General features: G+C 45.4%; 1 protein-coding gene across 1 annotated transcript in view; it reads right to left on the reverse strand.

The window, feature by feature from the left end:
- Window positions 1–670: 670 nt before the first annotated feature.
- Window positions 671–20280, reverse strand: part of LOC138663755 (proteinase-activated receptor 1-like) — a 32618-nt gene continuing 13008 nt past the window's right edge. Inside the window, exon 2 of the mRNA XM_069750085.1 lies at window positions 671–3986. Within this exon, the coding sequence (XP_069606186.1) occupies window positions 2809–3986 (1178 nt within the window). The 3' untranslated portion in view covers window positions 671–2808. The remainder of the gene's footprint in view (window positions 3987–20280) is intronic.

The following is a 20280-nucleotide window of genomic DNA, read 5'->3' on the forward strand; positions in this document are numbered from 1 at the left end:
CTCCCCTCCTTCCCAGAGCCATAACTTTTTTATTTTTCCGTCAATTTGGCCATGTGAGGGCTTATTTTTTGCGGGACGAGTTGTACTTTTGAACGACATCATTGGTTTTAGCATGTCGTGTACTAGAAAACGGGAAAAAAATTCCAAGTGCGGTGAAATTGCAAAAAAAGTGCAATCCCACACTTGTTTTTTGTTTGGCTTTTTTGCTAGGTTCACTAAATGCTTAAACTGACCTGCCATTATGATTCTCCAGGTCATTACGAGTTCATAGACACCTAACATGACTAGGTTATTTTTTATCTAAGTGGTGAAAAAAAATTCCAAACTTTGCTAAAAAAAAAAAAAAAAAAAAATTGCGCCATTTTCCGATACTCGTAGCGTCTCCATTTTTCATCATCTGGGGTCGGTTGAGGGCTTATTTTTTGCGTGCCGAGATGACGTTTTTAATGATAGCATTTTGGTGCAGATACGTTCTTTTAATCGCCCGTTATTGCATTTTAATGCAATGTCGCGGCGACCAAAAAAACATAATTCTGGCGTTTCGAATTTTTTTCCCACTACGCTGTTTAGCGATCAGGTTAATACTTTTTTTTAATTGATAGATCGGGCGATTCTGAGCGTGGCGATACCAAATATGCGTAGATTTGATATTTTTTTATTGATTTATTTTGATTGGGGCGAAAGGGGGGTGATTTAAACTTTTATGTTTTTTTTATTTTTTTCACATTTTTTTTAACTTTTTTTTTTTAACTTTTGCCATGCTTCAATAGCCTCCATGAGAGGCTAGAAGCAGGCATAGCACGATCGCCTCTGCTACATAGCAGCGATCTGCTGATCGCTGCTATGTAGCAGAATTGCACGTGTGCTGTGAGCGCCGACCACAGGGTGGCGCTCACAGCGACGGGCAATCAGTAACCATAGAGGTCTCAAGGACCTCTATGGCTACAATGGAGACGCATCGCCGACCCCCGGACATGTGACGGGGGTCGGCGATGACGTCATTTCCGGCCGCCCGGCCAGAAGCGGTAGTTAAATGCGTTTGACAGCGGCATTTAACTGGTTAATAGGTGCGGGCAGATCGCGATTCTGCCCGCGCCTATTACGGGCACATGTCAGCTGTTCAAAACAGCTGACATGTCCCGGCTTTGGTGCGGGCTCACCGCGGAGCCCTGCATCAAAGCAGGGGAGCCGGCATCGGACGGTATAGTACGCATAATCGCAGATCTGCACTTCTCCATAGTATAGAACTCGGCTCTGTTATACGGTCGTTAAGGCCGAGTTGTTCCTTCCCTTATCATGGGTGCTAGCAACCCACGCGACACCAGCAGACTGAGGTGTAATCAATGAGAAATAATCGTTAAAAAATGTCTGCAGGTGCCTGCATGGAAAATATCATAAAAATATACTGTACATAAGATTTATGGCTTGGTTAGAATGTCTCTTATCTGGAGTCTGGGACAGTCTGGCCATGAAATGTACAGCGCTGTACACTTTGTGCCGTGCTGTCACGCCGTGCCATACGACACTCCCTCATATCTGATTTACAGGAATACTAAACCTGAAGCACAAGATGCCACAAAGCAAGACGGAAGCGATTCTAGAGAAACACTGAATAAAGCGTTCCATTCCCGATGTACAATGTGTTAGGGATGTCGTAGGAGATTACCGCACTAAGGATGCAGTGATATGGCAGAAACATAGACCATGGGAATGGAGGGGAAAAGCGGATACTGGGGCAGAGATAAGGCCACAAAGGTGAAGATGTTGATTGTTTCACAATGATTCCTGATATTATCATGAGAAAATGGTGACATAGTGGCGAGTTGCAATACCGAACACGGTCTGAGGACAAGGGAGGCGCCACGTGAACAGACCTAACTCATAAGTCTAAATATAATGCGGCTCTTATATAAGTTCAGGCCACAAAATACAGTTTCCAGAATAAACGGATTGATTTACCATTTTCCATTATGAAGGTGTTGAATATACGTTTACATACCATTTACATATTTATACAATCATTAATGCTGATCTGTCACCAGATTTCACAATTCAAACTTATTAAAAAGAACGTTTTAGACCTGATGAGGCTGGTATATTTACTTTTGAAATCCATGTTAGAATGGCTGTGTAACCCTTTGTGAAAATGGCCCCTGCCGTAGAGGGGTATTCCCATCTCCTATCGCTATTTGTAGTAGGTGTAATAATAATATTAGCAACTGCTTCCAACTAGAAATGTAGTATACTTTTTCTGATTCGCTATGTCTCTTTCCTCATGTGCAGGCATTGTAGGACCTTATGTATCCATGGTTACGACCACTAGCAGTCACTATATCAGTGGTCATAACCATGGATACCCAAGGTCCTGCAATGCCTGCACATGAAGAAAGACAGATAATCAGGAAAACTATACTACATTTCTAATTGGAGGTATTTGCTAATATTATTATTATTACACCTACTACAAATATGGATAGGATCTTGGAGATAAGAGTATCCCTTTAAGTTAAAATGAAAATTTTGATTTGAGGAATGTACAGCCCTTCTGATTTGAATTTTTAAAATAAGTACACCAGCCCCATCAGGTGTAAGATCTTTTTCTTGATGTATGTAGTTTGTAAGTTGAAATCTGGTGACGTATTCACTCTAATGCCTTAATAGTTCACCACAATCATATGAGCATAGTGCTAGGAATAAAGAAAAGTCCGTTCTGCAAGGAATAGCCCAAGCAGTACGGCCAAAATGACACCGCAAAGGCTAAGGTGTGCTGTAAAAGATAATAAAGTCCCCGGATAAAGGGAGCAATGTCTAGGTTAACAGTTGTCGATATATGCTGTTCTTCACAGTCGTGACGCCAGTCTCGTTTTTGCTTGCTGAACTCATTAATTGAGCGCTGCTGCTTATGGGTTTCTCCACCTTCTTGCAGCACAGCAAACTATACAGATACCTTTGACATTGTGAGGACGCGTAATAATACACAAGGGGGTCAAGACAGCAACTGACGCTGCTAACAGAGGCACAAAGGATATAGGCAAAATACAAGGATTCATTAGCCCCATGGTAGAAATACAAGTAATGGATCAAAAAGATACAATTTGTTGGCCCGAAGCACATAATAAAAACACAAAGCACAATAATCGCCAAGACCAAGGCTCGGGTCTTCTTACATGAGTTCTCAAGGCCAGAACTGCTCAGACTATGGATGATGAAAACATAGGAGGTGGTCGTAATAATCAAGGGAAGGAAGAAGAAGACCAAGATAAAAGTGGAGAAATAGTAGAGGTAGAAGGTCTTGAGATCTTTCAGGTCCAGGACGTCATGGCAGGTTATGATGTCCAGAGAGGCGATGCGTTGCGTTTGCTCACTCAAGAAGAGCGGCACAACGCTAGCAATAGATATGATCCAGATGAAGGAACAGACCAGCCAAGCCCGATTCATCGTCCGCCAGGAAAGAGAATGCATCGGGAAGACCACGGCCAGGAACCTGTCCACGCTGATGCTGGTCATGAGCAGGATGGAGCAGTACATGTTACAGTAAAACGCTGCAGTGATAAACTGGCACAGGCCTGATCCGAAGAGCCAGTCATTCCCCGACAATCGGTAGAAAACGTTGAAAGGGAGAACGCTGACAAACAACACATCAGCGGCGGCCAGGTTCAGCATGTAGACCACCGCCGGTTTCCGGACTTTCATCTTGAACAGGAATATGATGATGGCCATTACATTGAGAGGTAAAGCCACAATGAATACTACGGTGTACACCGACGGTACCAGCACGGTCAGCCATCGGCTGCTGAGATACTGTTCGGCCTGACTTGTGATATTCTTCTTGATTTCGGTTATCACAGTGCGGCTACGAGGCAACTTTGGCTCCAAACCAGACCCTTCCCCGGATGCATCAATTGCCTCTTCCGGAAACTCCTCAAATTCGTCGTCAACAGGAACGCTGTAAAATGTTTTCAAGGTCAAATTTCCTTTCTCATAACCTGAAATCACATGTAAAAAAAAAAAAAAAATTAGCTTGAGCTCTTTAACCCTGCTGTTCTGTTCGGTCTGGGGAGACCTATTTTGAACTTTGGTATTTTTTGGGGTGTTCAAGATGCGGTTCTGAAACTTGTGGTTGATTGACTTAAATGAGGATGGGTCGGTCGGCCACGGGTTTCAGAACCGCATCTTGAATATTTTAAAGAATATTGAAGTTCAAAGTCGGTCATTTTTGACCAACAGAACAGCAGGGTTAAGTGCAACTTTCAAAGTCAACTTTTTTTTGAACCCATTAAAAGGGTTGTCTACTTCCAAAAAATGATTAGAACTGTGCATTCTAGAATTATAACAAGACACTAATATAATATTAATGATTTCAATGGCGCCACAATATTCACTATGAGTCTGGGTGTCCCAGAATAGGCAGCTGAACTTCCCACTATGGCAGGGAAGTGACCCGGCCCAGCCCTTCACACCCAACTATGTTGACCTGTAGTGAAGATACGGCTAGAAGTGGAGCTGGAAAACCAAGGATCCAGGCTGATAGCTGAAAATCCAAGCACCACTGAAGCTGTGTATTAATAACAGAACAATCCCTTTTATATGTTAACTACTATTTAATTGTCTAAGGGTCACTGTCTGTCTGTCCCGGAAATCCCGCGATGCCTATGCAGCATCAATAGTAAAAAGATCTAATGTTAAAAATAATAATAATAAAAAAAAAAAATTACTTATATACTCACCCTCCCTCTGCCCCTCAGATCCAGAACAGGCCTTTCCCGCTCCTCGCGACGCCCCGATGACCGCTCCATGCATTGAGATCTCGCGAGATGATGACATAGCGGTCTCGCAAGGCCTGTTCTGGATCTGAGGGGCCGACGGAAGGTGAGTATATCACTAATTTTTATTTTAATTCTTTTTTTTTTTTTTTTTTTTTTAACAGGGATATGATGCCCACATTGCTATATACTACGTGGGCTGGGCAATATACTCCGTGGGCTGGGCAATATACTTCGTGGGCTGGGCAATATACTCCGTGGGCTGGGCAATATACTCCGTGGGCATGCATATTCTAGAATACCCGATGCGCTAGAATCGGGCCACCATCTAGTATTACTCGTATATATGGAGGTAGCTGCTCCTGGTAAGCACCTATTCACACTAGTTTGGATGTGCCAGTCTTTTTTCTGTCATTTCTATGTTAGCTTACTGACTGAGCACTCCTCCCTTCACCATGTGGTTTTTAATTACATCTAATCACACTTGGTTCCGGCCAACCTATATGTAGGCTTTGCTGAGAGAGGTGTCCATATTCACTCAAGCATACAGACATTAGCTTTCGGTAAGTGTTCACATTTGGACAGGGAGGTCAGGTACCCATCAGTTTAATGAGACCACCTTGACTATGGATGATGGGCTCACACTGTTTGGCCAAATTCTGTGCTAAGCGTCTCAAAAAAAAAAAAATGTCCTTCATGTATTTCATATTTGACGTCTTTTGGCACAATAGAGTGCAACCTTTTTTTTTGTATATTATATATATAGGTAGCTGCTCCTGGTATGCACCTATTCACACTAGTTTGGATGTGCCAGTCGTTTTTCTGTCACAATAGTGGGCTATGTATCTAATCCCATCACATATGACAGTACACTGGACCATACATCTAATCCAGTCATGTGTGACACAGAACACTGGGCTATGCATTTAATCCCGTCATGTGTGATATGGTCCCCTGGGCTAAAGTAAAAAGGACTTCACATAACCATGGGAAAACCCTCTAAAAAAAAAAAAACGTGGGCTGAAAACATCCAAAAAAATGATCAGGAAATTACTGTAAAAAAAATGACAGAAAAGACGCCTCTGGAAAAAGAATCGCCAGAGGTTCCTCAGCGACCCCTGTTTCAAAAACTGAGCGGGTTCCCCCGAGTCTAGAAGATGTGGTGTGCATGGACCCCGAGAGATAGATACAGCAGAAACCTGCCATATAGTGCATGGTACATAGTAAAAGCAATCATCTTCCAAACAAGAAATGGATGAGCCCGTCGGACCGGTATCACTTACACCCATGGAGCTAGAAATGGAAGCAAAGTTCCAGGAAGCTCACATTAGTTTCCTCTCATTTTTCCTTCCTTTAGGCCCGGGCACAGGAAGCAGCATTGGAATGCCCTGGATGATTGCCTGCCAGCCACATGAGGTCATCCCTTTACAACTGTTTTCACATGTCTGAACTCTGACCTAGAAGTGATCACTGGGGAGAGGAGCTCTGGGTTATCTGATGGGGCAGCAAGAAAAGTAAAACATACTGAATATAAGCAGCAGCTGGACAGAACCATGGGGCTGCACTCTCCATACGGTAACAGGGTAGAAAACCAACAATCCCACAGCTCTGCACCACAGCCGCGGGGTCATTTATTCTGTGTGTTGGTGGCCTTTTGCAAATTATGAATGTTTCATAAACACAACTTTGCACAGGAGTGGTGATCGAACTAATCTGCCCCAGCTCCATTTACACATGGCGCTATGGGACCCCTGCTCTCGGGTTAGATAGGGATCACAGGGAGTAGGCGGTAATTGTACTTTGTGGGAAAAGCGGCTTTCACACTGTGTTCAGGCACCGGTTTGGTGGCCCCATTGGGGCTTATGTCTGAACACTGCGCAAAACGAGATTTGTATGTATGCCTACTGGAAGCGGACAGTCAGCGGCAGTCTTCCACATCCTCCAGTAGGAGTACACATGCGAAAATGATGTACGGCAGAGCGCACGTTCACTCCGCCAGTACCATTGAAGTCTGTGGACCTGCCGGCATATATGTCCCAATCCTGTTTGGCGGGGAACTCAGATGTAAACCTTGACAGGGACCACCGACCGCTTCACTGTACCAGCAATACAGCCCCTCATGCTCAGAATCCATGGGGTCTGGGACATTATAAACAATGGCGTAGCCCAGACACAAGCTTTGGAGACTAGAAATAGCAAACGTAGGGCTCATTCAGACATCTGTGAGTGAACACGTATCCATCACATTCTATGGGGCTGTTCAAATGTCTGAATTTTGTGGACCAATAATTGTCCAATAAACCAATAAAAGTCTATGGGTCCATGAAAACCTCAGACGGCACTCAGATGCCATGCTGGTCACATCAAAAGCTTGAGGAACCTCATATAGAAAAAGGATGAAGCTCTGATGGTAAAGAGTGACACAACACTGATGAATATCGGTCATTTCCATGTGTATGAGAAACATCACAGACGTCTGAAGGAGCCCTCAGTAGTCACAATACCGGCAATCATTCCACTTCACATGTGGAAGTAATGAAAGCTATCCTAAATGACGACCTCCATAATCCCATGTGTACGACCATGACCTCCCACTGATCACAGGCGGATGCTTAGCAGCTGAGTCAGAACCTCTTAGCAGGGCCATGTGCTGGGCTATGGGGGGGGGGGCAATGGTTGGGGGGATGGAATACCTTTTCATATTTGCGGAATTCAGTGACAATTTCTCGTCTTACTTTCACAATTGTATACTGTAGATCTGACCGAGATCTTTTCTGCTGCTATTGCAAGTGATTGCAGATGTGTCAGCCAGGTAGGAGCCCATCACATCATCAGCAGGGAGGCTTTATAGGTCAGGCACGATCATCGCCTCAAGGATCATTAACACTTTACTGTTCTATCAAAGTCTGATAGTAACTATCCACCCCAAAAGGACAATATGATATAGATATTTTCTTTATAAAATTCCCCAAAACTCTATGCTAGTGATACATTTCTAATGTATGTTTAATGGGGTCAGAAGTAGTTATTAAAAGAAAGCTACAAATTCATGCATGGCTGTACAGATAAGGTGTCGGTTATGGCAAACCCCAATCCTCCAGCTGCAGATTGCTGAATCTCCACCGCTGCTCCTGATGTTTGGGATTTTCTGCAACGCTGGAATCACGCTGATAGCGAGCCAATCGGTGAGCTCGGCAGCTTGTGCACTCGTACGGAGCCGCTGAGCTGACTGATTGCAGCACTGACATCAGCGCACCTGAAAACAACAGACACCAGGAGCAGCGATGTAGACTCAGTGCTGGACCTGGGGAGGGTGACGATTGCATAGTCTGCATCCGGGGACAGGGGTTTTCAGGAAGCGGAACCAGGTTTAAAGTAACATTTATCCCCAATCTACAGGATTCCTAGTTGCTGGGACCTCCACCAATCATGAGAACTGAGGCCCAGTAACCCCATATGAAAGGGGATGCGGATTTATGTCATCTGCTTCACTCACTGTCTATATAAGCAATGGTAAAACGTGTATACCACCATTCCCATACAGGTGAATAGAGCACTGACCACGCAGAGTCAAGGTTATCTTAGCCAAGTGGGAGTGGGCTTCAATTCTTCTCTGTGCAAGTCTAAGGCTATGTGCACACGATGTGGATTTAGTGCTGATCCGCAACGCTTTTTTCCGCGCAGAAACGCTGCAGATCCGCAAAGTGATTTACAGTACAATATAAATCAATAGGAAAAAAAATGCTGTGCTAATGGTGCAGAAAATTCCGCATGAAAACTGCTGCGGATCAAAAGAAGTAGCATGTCACTTCTTTTGTGCGGATCTGCAGCGTTTCTGCACCCCTCCATTATAGAAATCTGCAAGGGTAAAAAAAAAACGCAAGAAATCCGCATGAAATCCGCAACAAAATCTGCAAAAAAAATGTGTTAAATCTGCACCTGCCAGGAGATGCGGATTTTGTGCAGAAAATTCTGCACCGCAACGTGTGCACATAGCCTTATTGAGAACCACACAGAGTTAAAAAAAGATTAGGTTTATAGATGGGGAAGAGACTCAGGATCTCTCAGGACTGGAAAGCAGAATGGACAAAAAAAATGTAAGATTCAGGAAAACAATGTCATTTACGCCAGGATAAAAAAAAATTATATATATATATATATATATATAGCAATTAAGATAAATAATACTATTTTGGATGCCAGGAGCTGCCACTAGGGGGAGTTCTGGAGCGGATTGTACACTCACATTGACCTCCAGGAATTAACACTATGCAGTAAGTTTGGGAACTGATCTTTTTCCTTATGCCAAAGTCCAGTTGCTAATTAAAAATACATATGGAATACAGATAATTTGTGTACAGGCTTAAGGGTACCGTCACACAGTGGCATTTTGATCGCTACGACGGCACGATCCGTGACGCTCCAGCATCGTAACAATATCGCTCCAGCGTCGTAGACTGCTGTCACACTTTGCAATGTACGACGCTGGAGCGATAATTTCATGACGTATGTGCGATGTAGAAGCCGTCGGTTACTATGCGCACATCGTATACAATATCGTGCACACCTTTGTTACACCATGCGATCATGCCGCCACAGCGGGACACTAGACGACGAAAGAAAGTTTCAAACGATCTGCTACGACGTACGATTCTCAGCGGGGTCCCTGATCGCAGGAGCGTGTCAGACACAGCGAGATCGCTGGAACGTCACGGATATATCGCTGGAACGTCACAAATCGTGCCGTCGTAGCGATCAAAATGCCACTGTGTGACGGTACCCTAACTCCTGGTTAGAATCCAGTTGCCTGATCCTTTTGTATGGTGGGGGGATTAGTTGCTGTCAGATGATTGTGGCAGCAGCTCTATCACATAGGACAGAGGTGCGCCCAGCAGAGCCACGCGTTTCTATGTACACAGGAGTGTTTTTGTGTATGGCGGAGTTGGGAGAGATGGCAGTCAGCCATATGATCAATCGGCTGACACCTATTTCATGTGTACAGCCACTGACCAGCATTAGATACTTGCAGCACATTTGCAGGTTCATTGGCAATTGGGTTCCTGAGATTTGTCCAGTTCTGGTCCATTTGTTGACAATGGGAAAAACTTTTTCATCCAATATAAATGGGGTATTTTGTGCATTCAGATACTTTCATGTAATAACATCACATTTATCCATGTGCGTTTCCATTACAAAAATGTCACAAGCCAGAGCAGCCCTGACTCGTCCTGACCCGGGCACCCACCGTACATGGCCGCTCTGCCCTGGGAAGAGCTTTCACTTTGTTGCCAGAACTCAATAGGAGGCTGAATGTCTGAGAAACCAGAACCAAAAGCTCCCAAAAACACAATGTGCGGCATTATCAATCAACCCAAGCCCCTTGTTAGCAGCTGAACTAGCAGAAAAATCGGACGCACGTCGCAGGCAAATTGATTTTTTTGAAAAATATTTTTGCTAAATGGCCCAATTTTTTAATATTTGTTTGTAAATAGCTGTAAAGAGACAACAATGTGACAACAGATAACTCACTAATAAAGAAACATCCTGTGCCTGTATTGGAGCCGTGCTCACTGAGCCACATGGGAAAGGGGCAGAACATGGGGTAAACCCAAACCCCGCAGGTGGTACAGCTACATCCACATGAGGCAGAAAAAAAAAGGGGCAAATCTGTAGGAAATCCCAACTAATAGTGTGGAGTTATAACAGGCACAGTGAAAACCCCAGAGTGGGAGTTGTGTGACATAGGGAGGTCCAGTATGTACAGGAGCCGCATTAGGCTACGTTCACATTTGTGTTGCGTCGGGCGCAGCCACAGCGACGCATGCGTCATGCGCCCTTATATTTAACATGGGGGTCGCATTGGATTAATAATGGATAGGTGTCAGGATTGACGCCTCTCCATTATTAATCTGGCTTAATGTCACCTTACAATAGCAAGGTGACATTAACCCTTTATTACCCCATATCCCACCGCTACATGGGAATGGGAAGAGAGTGGCCAAGTGCCAGAATGGGCGCATCTTACAGATGTGCCTTTTCTGGGGTGGCTGGGGGCAGGTGTTTTTAGCCAGGGGGAAGCCAATAACCATGGACCCTCTCCAGGCTATTAATATCTGCCCTCAGTCACTGGCTTTACTACTCTGGCGGAGAAAATTGCGCGGGAGCCCATGCCAATTTTTTCCGCCATTTAACCCTTTAATTTAATAGCCAGAGCTCCCAAATTTTGCACATACACACAACTAACATTAGTATATATATATATATATATATATATATATATATATATATATATATGTGTATGTGTCTCACTGTAGATAGATAGATAGATAGATAGATAGATAGATAGATAGATAGATAGATAGATAGATAGTGTACATATGTTTTTGGGAGCACATGGATCCATTGTATGTCCGTATGTCGGTTTTGCAAGCCTGCGAGAAAAGCTCGCAGTACGGATGCCATACGGATTACATACGGAGGATGCCACGCGCAAAATACGCTGACACACCCTGCCTACGGAGGAGATACGGACCACTATTTTGGGGACTTTTCTGCGTATTACGGCCGTAAATTACGGACCGTATTTTTTATACGCTGAGTGTGACGCCAGTCTTAGTCTGTGTGCAATTAGCTTGTGTGTTTTGTGTTGTGACTTTCTCTATAGTGTAATGTAGGGTTGAGCGACTTTTATTTTTATAGGGTCGAGTCGGGTTTCACGAAACCCGACTTTCTCAAAAGTCGGGTCGAGTGAAATCGGCCGATCCTATAGAAAAGTCAGGGTCGGCCGAAACACGAAACCCAATGCAGTGCAATGGGATACTAATGGTTCCCAGGGTCTGAAGGAGAGGAAACTCTCCTTCAGGCCCTGGGATCCATATTAACCCCTTCATGACCCAGCCTATTTTGACCTTAATGACCTGGCCGTTTTTTGCAATTCTGACCAGTGTCCCTTTATGAGGTAATAACTCAGGAACGCTTCAATGGATCCTAGCGGTTCTGAGATTGTTTTTTCGTGACATATTGGGCTTCATGTTAGTGGTAAATTTAGGTCAATAAATTCTGTGTTTATTTGTGATAAAAACGGAAATTTGGCGAAAATTTTGAAAATTTCGCAATTTTCACATTTTGAATTTTTATTCTGTTAAACCAGAGAGTTATGTGACACAAAATAGTTAATAAATAACATTTCCCACACGTCTACTTTACATCAGCACAATTTTGGAAACAAAATTTTTTTTTTGCTAGGAAGTTATAAGGGTTAAAATTTGACCAGCGATTTCTCATTTTTACAACGAAATTTACAAAACCATTTTTTTTTTAGGGACCACCTCACATTTGAAGTCAGTTTGAGGGGTCTATATGGCTGAAAATACCCAAAAGTGACACCATTCTAAAAACTGCACCCCTCAAGGTGCACAAAACCACATTCCAGAAGTTTATTAACCCTTCAGGTGCTTCACAGCAGCAGAAGCAACATGGAAGGAAAAAATGAACATTTAACTTTTTAGTCACAAAAATGATCTTTTAGCAACAATTTTTTTATTTTACCAATGGTAAAAGGAGAAACTGAACCACGAAAGTTGTTGTCCAATTTGTCCTGAGTACGCTGATACCTCATATGTGGGGGTAAACCACTGTTTGGGCGCACGGCAGGGCTTGGAAGGGAAGGAGCGCCATTTGACTTTTTGAATGAAAAATTGGCTGCACTCTTTGGCGGACACCATGTCACATTTGGAGAGACCCTGTGTGCCTAAACATTGGAGATCCCCCACAAGTGACCCCATTTTGGAAACTGGACCCCCCAAGGAACTTATCTAGATGCCTAGTGAGCACTTTAAACCCTCAGGTGCTTCACAAATTGATCCGTAAAAATGAAAAAGTACTTTTTTTTCACAAAAAATTTCTTTTCGCCTCAATTTTTTCATTTTCACATGGGCAATAGGATAAAATGGATCCTAAAATTTGTTGAGCAATTTCTCCAGAGTACGCTGATACCTCATATGTGGGGGTAAACCACTGTTTGGGCACACGGCAGGGCTCGGAAGGGAAGGCGCACCATTTGACTTTTTGAATGGAAAATTAGCTCCAATTGTTAGCGGACACCATGTTGCGTTTGGAGAGCCCCTGTGTGCCTAAACATTGGAGATCCCCCACAAATGACCCCACTTTGGAAACTAGACCCCCAAAGGAACTTATCTAGATGCATACTGAGCACTTTAAACCCCCAGGTGCTTCACAGAAGTTTATAACGCAGAGCCATGAATATAAAAAATAATTTTTCTTTCCTCAAAAATGATTTTTTAGCCTGGAATTTCCTATTCTGCCAATGGTAATAGGAGAAATTGGACCACAAATGTTGTTGTCCAGTTTGTCCTGAGTACGCAGATACCCCATATGTGGGGGTAAACCACTGTTTGGGCGCACGGCAGGGCTCAGAAGGGAAGGCACGCCATTTGGCTTCTTAAATGGAAAATTAGCTCCAATCATTAGCGGACACCATGTCGCGTTTGGAGAGCCCCTGTGTGCCTAAACATTGGAGATCCCCCACAAATGACCCCATTTTGGAAACTAGACCCCCAAAGGAACTAATCTAGATGTGTGGTGAGCACTTTGAACCCTCAAGTGCTTCACAGAAGTTTATAACGCAGAGCCATGAAAATAAAAAAAAAAAATTTCTTCTCTCAAAAATGATTTTTTAGCCCGCAATTTTTTTTTATTTTCCCAAGGGTAAGAGGAGAAATTTGACCCCAATATTTGTTGTCCAGTTTCTCCTAAGTACGGTGATACCCCATATGTGGGGGTAAACTACTGTTTGGGCACACGCCGTGGCTCGGAAGTGAAGTAGTGACGTTTTGAAATGCAGACTTTGATGGAATGCTCTACGGGCATCACGTTGCGTTTGCAGAGCCCCTGATGTGGCTAAACAGTAGAAACCCCCCACAAGTGACCCAATTTTGGAAACTAGACCCCGAAATGAACTTATCTAGATATGTGGAGAGCACTTTCAACCCTTAAGTGCTTCACAGAAGTTTATAACGCAGAGCCGTGAAAATAATAAATACGTTTTCTTTCCTCAAAAATAATTTTTTAGCCCAGAATTTTTTATTTTCCCAAGGGTTACAGGAGAAATTGGACCACAAAAGTTGTTGTCCAGTTTCTCCTGAGTACGCTGATACCCCATGTGTGGGGGTAAACCACTGTTTGGGCACACGTCGGGGCTCAGAAGGGAAGTAGTGACTTTTGAAATGCAGACTTTGATGGAATGGTCTGCTGACATCACGTTGCGTTTGCAGCGCCCCTGGTGTGCCTAAACAGTAGAAACCCCCCACAAGTGACCCCATTTTGTAAACTAGACCCCCCAAGGAACTTATCTAGATATGTGGTGAGCACTTTGAACCCCCAAGTGCTTCACGACGTTTACAACGCAGAGCCGTGTTTTAGCAAGCAATTTTTTATTTTCTCAAGGGTAACAAGAGAAATTGGACCCCAATAATTGTTGCGCAGTTTGTCCTGAGTATGCTGGTACCCCATAGGTGGGGGTAAACCACTGTTTGGGCACACGTCAGGGCTCGGAAGTGAGGGAGCACCATTTGACTTTTTGAATACAAGATTGGCTGGAATCAATGGTGGCGCCATGTTGCGTTTGGAGACCCCTGATGTGCCTAAACAGTGGAAACCCCTCAATTCTAACTCCAACACACCCCTAACCCTTATCCCAACTGTAGCCGTAACCCTAATTACAACCCTAACCCCAACACACCTCTAACCACAACCCTAAGCCCAACACACCCCTAACCACAACCCTAATTCCAACCCAACCCTAACCCTAAGGCTATGTGCCAACGTTGCGGATTCGTATGAGATTTTTCTGCACCATTTTTGAAAAATCCGCGGGTAAAAGGCACTGTGTTTTACCTGCGGATTTACCACGGATTTCCAGTGTTTTTTGTGCGGATTTCACCTGCGGATTCCTATTGAGGAACAGGTGTAAAACGCTGCGGAATCCGCACAAAGAATTGACATGCTGCGGAAAATACAACGCTGCGTTTCCGCGTGGTATTTTCCGCACCATGGGCACAGCGGATTTGGTTTTCCATATGTTTACATGGTACTGTAAACCTGATGGAACACTGCTGCGAATCCGCAGCCAAATCCGCACCGTGTGCACATAGCCTAATTCTAAAGGTATGTGCACACGCTGCGGAAAACGCTGCGGATCCGCAGCAGTTTCCCATGAGTTTACAGTTCAATGTAAACCTATGGGAAACAAAAATCGCTGTACACATGCTGCAGAAAAACTGCACGGAAACGCAGCGGTTTACATTCCGCAGCATGTCACTTCTTTCTGCGGATTCCGCAGCGGTTTTACAACTGCTCCAATAGAAAATCGCAGTTGTAAAACCGCAGTGAAATGCGCAGAAAAACCGCGGTAAATCCACAGCGGTTTAGCACTGCGGATTTATCAAATCCGCTGCGGAAAAATCCGCGGAGGACCAGAATACGTGTGCACATACCGAAACCCTAACCCTACCCCTAGTTCTTACCCCAACCTTAGTGGAAAAAAAAAAATTATTTATTTTATTATTGTCCCTACCTATGGAGGTGACAAAGGAAGGGGGGGGGGGGGTCATTTACTGTTTTTTTTATTTTGATCACTGTGATAAAACCTATCACAGTGATCAAAATTCACTTTGGAACGAATCTGCCGGCTGGCAGATTCGGCGGGCGCACTGCGCATGCGCCCGCCATTTTGGAAGATGGCGGCGCCCAGGAAAGAAGACGGACGGACCCCGGGAGGCTAGGTAAGTATAAGGGGGGGGGGGAAATCAGGGCACGGGGGGGCGTCGGAGCACGGGGGGGTGGATCGGAGCATGGTGTGGGTGGATCGGAACACGGGGTGAGGGATCGCTGTGCGGGGGGGGTGGATTGGAGCACGGGGGGGGATCGCTGTGCGGGGGTGGGATCGGAGTGCAGGGGGGTGGGATTGGAGCACGGGGGGTGGGATTGGAGCAAGGGGGGAGCGGACAGGAGGACGGGGCACAGGACGGAGGGGAGCGGACCACCGATCGGAGGGCTGGGGGGGGGGAAATCGGTGGGGTGGGGGCACATAAGTGTTTCCAGCCATGGCCGATGATATTGCAGCATCGGCCATGGCTGGATTGTAATATTTCACCATTTTTTTTAGGTGAAATATTACAAATCGCTCTGATTGGCAGTTTCACTTTCAACAGCCAATCAGAGCGATCGTAGCCACAGGGGGTATATTGGGCTAAACTACCACTCCCCCTGTCCCTGCAGATTGGGTGAAATGGGAGTTAACCCTTACACCCGATCTGCAGGGACGCAATCTTTCTGTGACACAGCATATGCGTCACCGACTTTCATGACGCATACGCTGTCACAGGTCGGGAAGGGGTTAATGGGTAAAATAAAGAATAAAAATAAAAAATATTGATATACTCACCCTCGGACGCGCCCTAGTTCTAGCCGGCAGCCTTCCTTCCTAAGAATGAGCAAGTGAAGGACCTTCGATGACGTCGCGGCTTGTGATTGGTCGCGTGACCGCTCACGCGACCAATCACAAGCCGCGACGTCACTGCAGGTCCTTCACTCGCTCATTCTTAGGAGGGGAGACTGCCGGTTAGAACCAGGGCGCGTCCGAGGGTGAGTATATCAATATTTTTTTTTTTTATTCTTTATTTTACACATAAATATGGATCCCGATACAGATTCCTGATATCGCAAAAATATCGGAACTCGGTATCGGAATTCCGATACCCGATAAGAAGATCGCCGACCTCATGGCCGACCCCACACAGGGATCGGGTCGGGTTTCATGAAACCCGACTTTGCCAAAAGTCGGCGACTTCTGAAAATGACCGATCCGTTTCGCTCAACCCTAGTGTAATGTATATGTTTTCCGTCATTGTGTGACTAGAGTCCTGTGGGAACCGCTGGATAAACTAACAACATATACGCTGCCAATGGCACTGCCACCAGCAGACATGGACCCCCGATCACTGATTGTAGATACTTCACACTAAACCTTGGACATCATGGTCCCAGAGTCTGGAGGAAGAGTGGAGAGGCCACAATCTGAGCTGCTTGAGGTCTAGTGTGAAGTTTCCACAATCAGTGATGGTTTGGGGCCATGTCATCTGCTGGTGTAGGTCCACTGTGTTTTATCAAGACCAAAGTCGGCGCAGCCATCCACCAGGAAATTTTAGAGCATTTCATGCTTCCCTCTGCCAACAAACTTTTTGGAGATGGAAATGTATTTCTTTAGCAGCACTTGGCACCTGTCCACACTGCCAAAAGTACCAAAACCTGGTCTAAAAACAACAGTATCACTGTGCTTGATTGGCCAGCAAACTCACCTGACCTTAAACCCATAGAGAATCTATGTGACATTGTCAAAAGGAAGAGGTCTGGTGTAGACCCAACAATGCAGACGAGCTGAAGGCTGCTATCAAAGTAATCTAGGCTTCCATAACCCCTCAGCAGTGCCACAGGCTGATCACCTCCATGTCACGCCGCATTGATGCAGTAACTGATGCAAAAGGAGCCCCGACCAAGTATTGAGTGCATTAACTGAACATACATTTCAGTAGGCCAACATTTTGGATTTTAAAATCATTTTTTAAGCTGCTGTTATAAAGTATTCTAATTTACTGAGATAATGACTTTTGGGTTTTCAGTGGCTGTAAGCCATAATCATCAAATAAACACTTGAAATAGATCACTGTCAGTAATGACTCTATATAATATGAGTTTCACTTTTTGTATTGAAGATCTGAAATAAATTAACTTTTTGATGATATTCTAATTTTGTGAGAAGCACCTGTATCTCTATATACATCCCGTTCTATCACCTCTGTGGTATATACCCTGTATACACCCCGTGCTCTCACCTCTGTGGCATATACCCTGTATACACCCCGTGCTCTCACCTCTGTGGCATATACCCTGTATACACCCCGTGCTCTCACCTCTGTGGTATATACCCTGTATACACCCCGTGCTCTCACCTCTGTGATATATACCCTGTATACACCCCGTGCTCTCACCTCTGGTATATACCCTGTATACACCCCATGCTCTCACCTCTGTGGCATATACCCTGTATACACCCCGTGCTCTCACCTCTGTGGTATATACCCTGTATACACCCCGTGCTCTCACTTCTGTGGTATATACCCTGTATACACCCCGTGCTCTCACCTCTGTGGCATATACCCTGTATACACCCCGTGCTCTCACCTCTGTGGTATATACCCTGTATACACCCCGTGCTCTCACCTCTGTGGTATATACCCTGTATACACCCCGTGCTCTCACCTCTGGTATATACCCTGTATACACCCCATGCTCTCACCTCTGTGGCATATACCCTGTATACACCCCGTGCTCTCACCTCTGGTATATACCCTGTATACACCCCGTGCTCTCACCTCTGTGGCATATACCCTGTATACACCCCGTGCTCTCACCTCTGTGGTATATACCCTGTATACACCCCGTGCTCTCACCTCTGTGGCATATACCCTGTATACACCCCGTGCTCTCACCTCTGTGATATATATACCCTGTATACACCCCGTGCTCTCACCTCTGTGGCATATACCCTGTATACACCCCGTGCTCTCACCTCTGTGATATATATACCCTGTGTACACCCCGTGCTCTCACCTCTGTGATATATACCCTGTATACACCCCGTGCTCTCACCTCTGTGGTATATACCCTGTATACACCCCGTGCTCTCACCTCTGTGGTATATACCCTGTATACACCCCGTGCTCTCACTTCTGTGATATATATACCCTGTGTACACCCCGTGCTCTCACCTCTGTGGCATATACCCTGTATACACCCCGTGCTCTCACCTCTGTGGCATATACCCTGTATACACCCCGTGCTCTCACCTCTGTGATATGTATACCCTGTGTACAACCCGTGCTCTCACCTCTGTGATATATACCCTGTATACACCCCGTGCTCTCACCTCTGTGGTATATACCCTGTATACACCCCGTGCTCTCACCTCTGTGGTATATACCCTGTATACACCCCGTGCTCTCACCTCTGTGGTATATACCCTGTATACACCCCGTGCTCTCACCTCTGTGATATATATACCCTGTGTACACCCCGTGCTCTCACCTCTGTGGCATATACCCTGTATACACCCCGTGCTCTCACCTCTGTGGTATATACCCTGTGTACACCCCGTGCTCTCACCTCTGTGGTATATACCCTGTGTACACCCCGTGCTCTCACCTCTGTGATATATATACCCTGTGTACACCCCGTGCTCTCACCTCTGTGATATATACCCTGTATACACCCCGTGCTCTCACCTCTGTGGTATATACCCTGTATACACCCCGTGCTCTCACCTCTGTGATATATATACCCTGTGTACACCCCGTGCTCTCACCTCTGTGGTATATACCCTGTATACACCCCGTGCTCTCACCTCTGTGATATATATACCCTGTGTACACCCCGTGCTCTCACCTCTGTGGTATATACCCTGTACACACCCCGTGCTCTCACCTCTGTGGTATATACCCTGTACACACCCCGTGCTCTCACCTCTGTGGTATATACCCTGTATACACCCCGTGCTCTCACCTCTGATATATACCCTGTATACACCCCGTGCTCTCACTTCTGTGGTATATACCCTGTATACACCCCGTGCTCTCACCTCTGTGGTATATACCCTGTATACACCCCGTGCTCTCACCTCTGATATATACCCTGTATACACCCCGTGCTCTCACTTCTGTGGTATATACCCTGTATACACCCCGTGCTCTCACCTCTGTGGTATATACCCTGTATACACCCCGTGCTCTCACCTCTGATATATACCCTGTATACACCCCGTGCTCTCACTTCTGTGGTATATACCCTGTGTACACCCCGTGCTCTCACCTCTGTGGTATATACCCTGTATACACCCCGTGCTCTCACCTCTGTGATATATATACCCTGTGTACACCCCGTGCTCTCACCTCTGTGGTATATACCCTGTATACACCCCGTGCTCTCACCTCTGTGATATATATACCCTGTGTACACCCCGTGCTCTCACCTCTGTGGTATATACCCTGTACACACCCCGTGCTCTCACCTCTGTGGTATATACCCTGAACACACCCCGTGCTCTCACCTCTGTGGTATATAACCTGTATACACCCCGTGCTCTCACCTCTGTGATATATACCCTGTATACACCCCGTGCTCTCACCTCTGATATATACCCTGTATACACCCCGTGCTCTCACTTCTGTGGTATATACCCTGTATACACCCCGTGCTCTCACCTCTGTGGTATATACCCTGTATACACCCCGTGCTCTCACCTCTGTGATATATACCCTGTATACACCCCGTGCTCTCACCTCTGATATATACCCTGTATACACCCCGTGCTCTCACCTCTGTGGTATATACCCTGTATACACCCCGTGCTCTCACCTCTGTGGTATATACCCTGTATACACCC

Source organism: Ranitomeya imitator, chromosome 1 (genome assembly GCF_032444005.1).
Source record: "Ranitomeya imitator isolate aRanImi1 chromosome 1, aRanImi1.pri, whole genome shotgun sequence".
Lineage (NCBI taxonomy): Eukaryota > Metazoa > Chordata > Amphibia > Anura > Dendrobatidae > Ranitomeya > Ranitomeya imitator.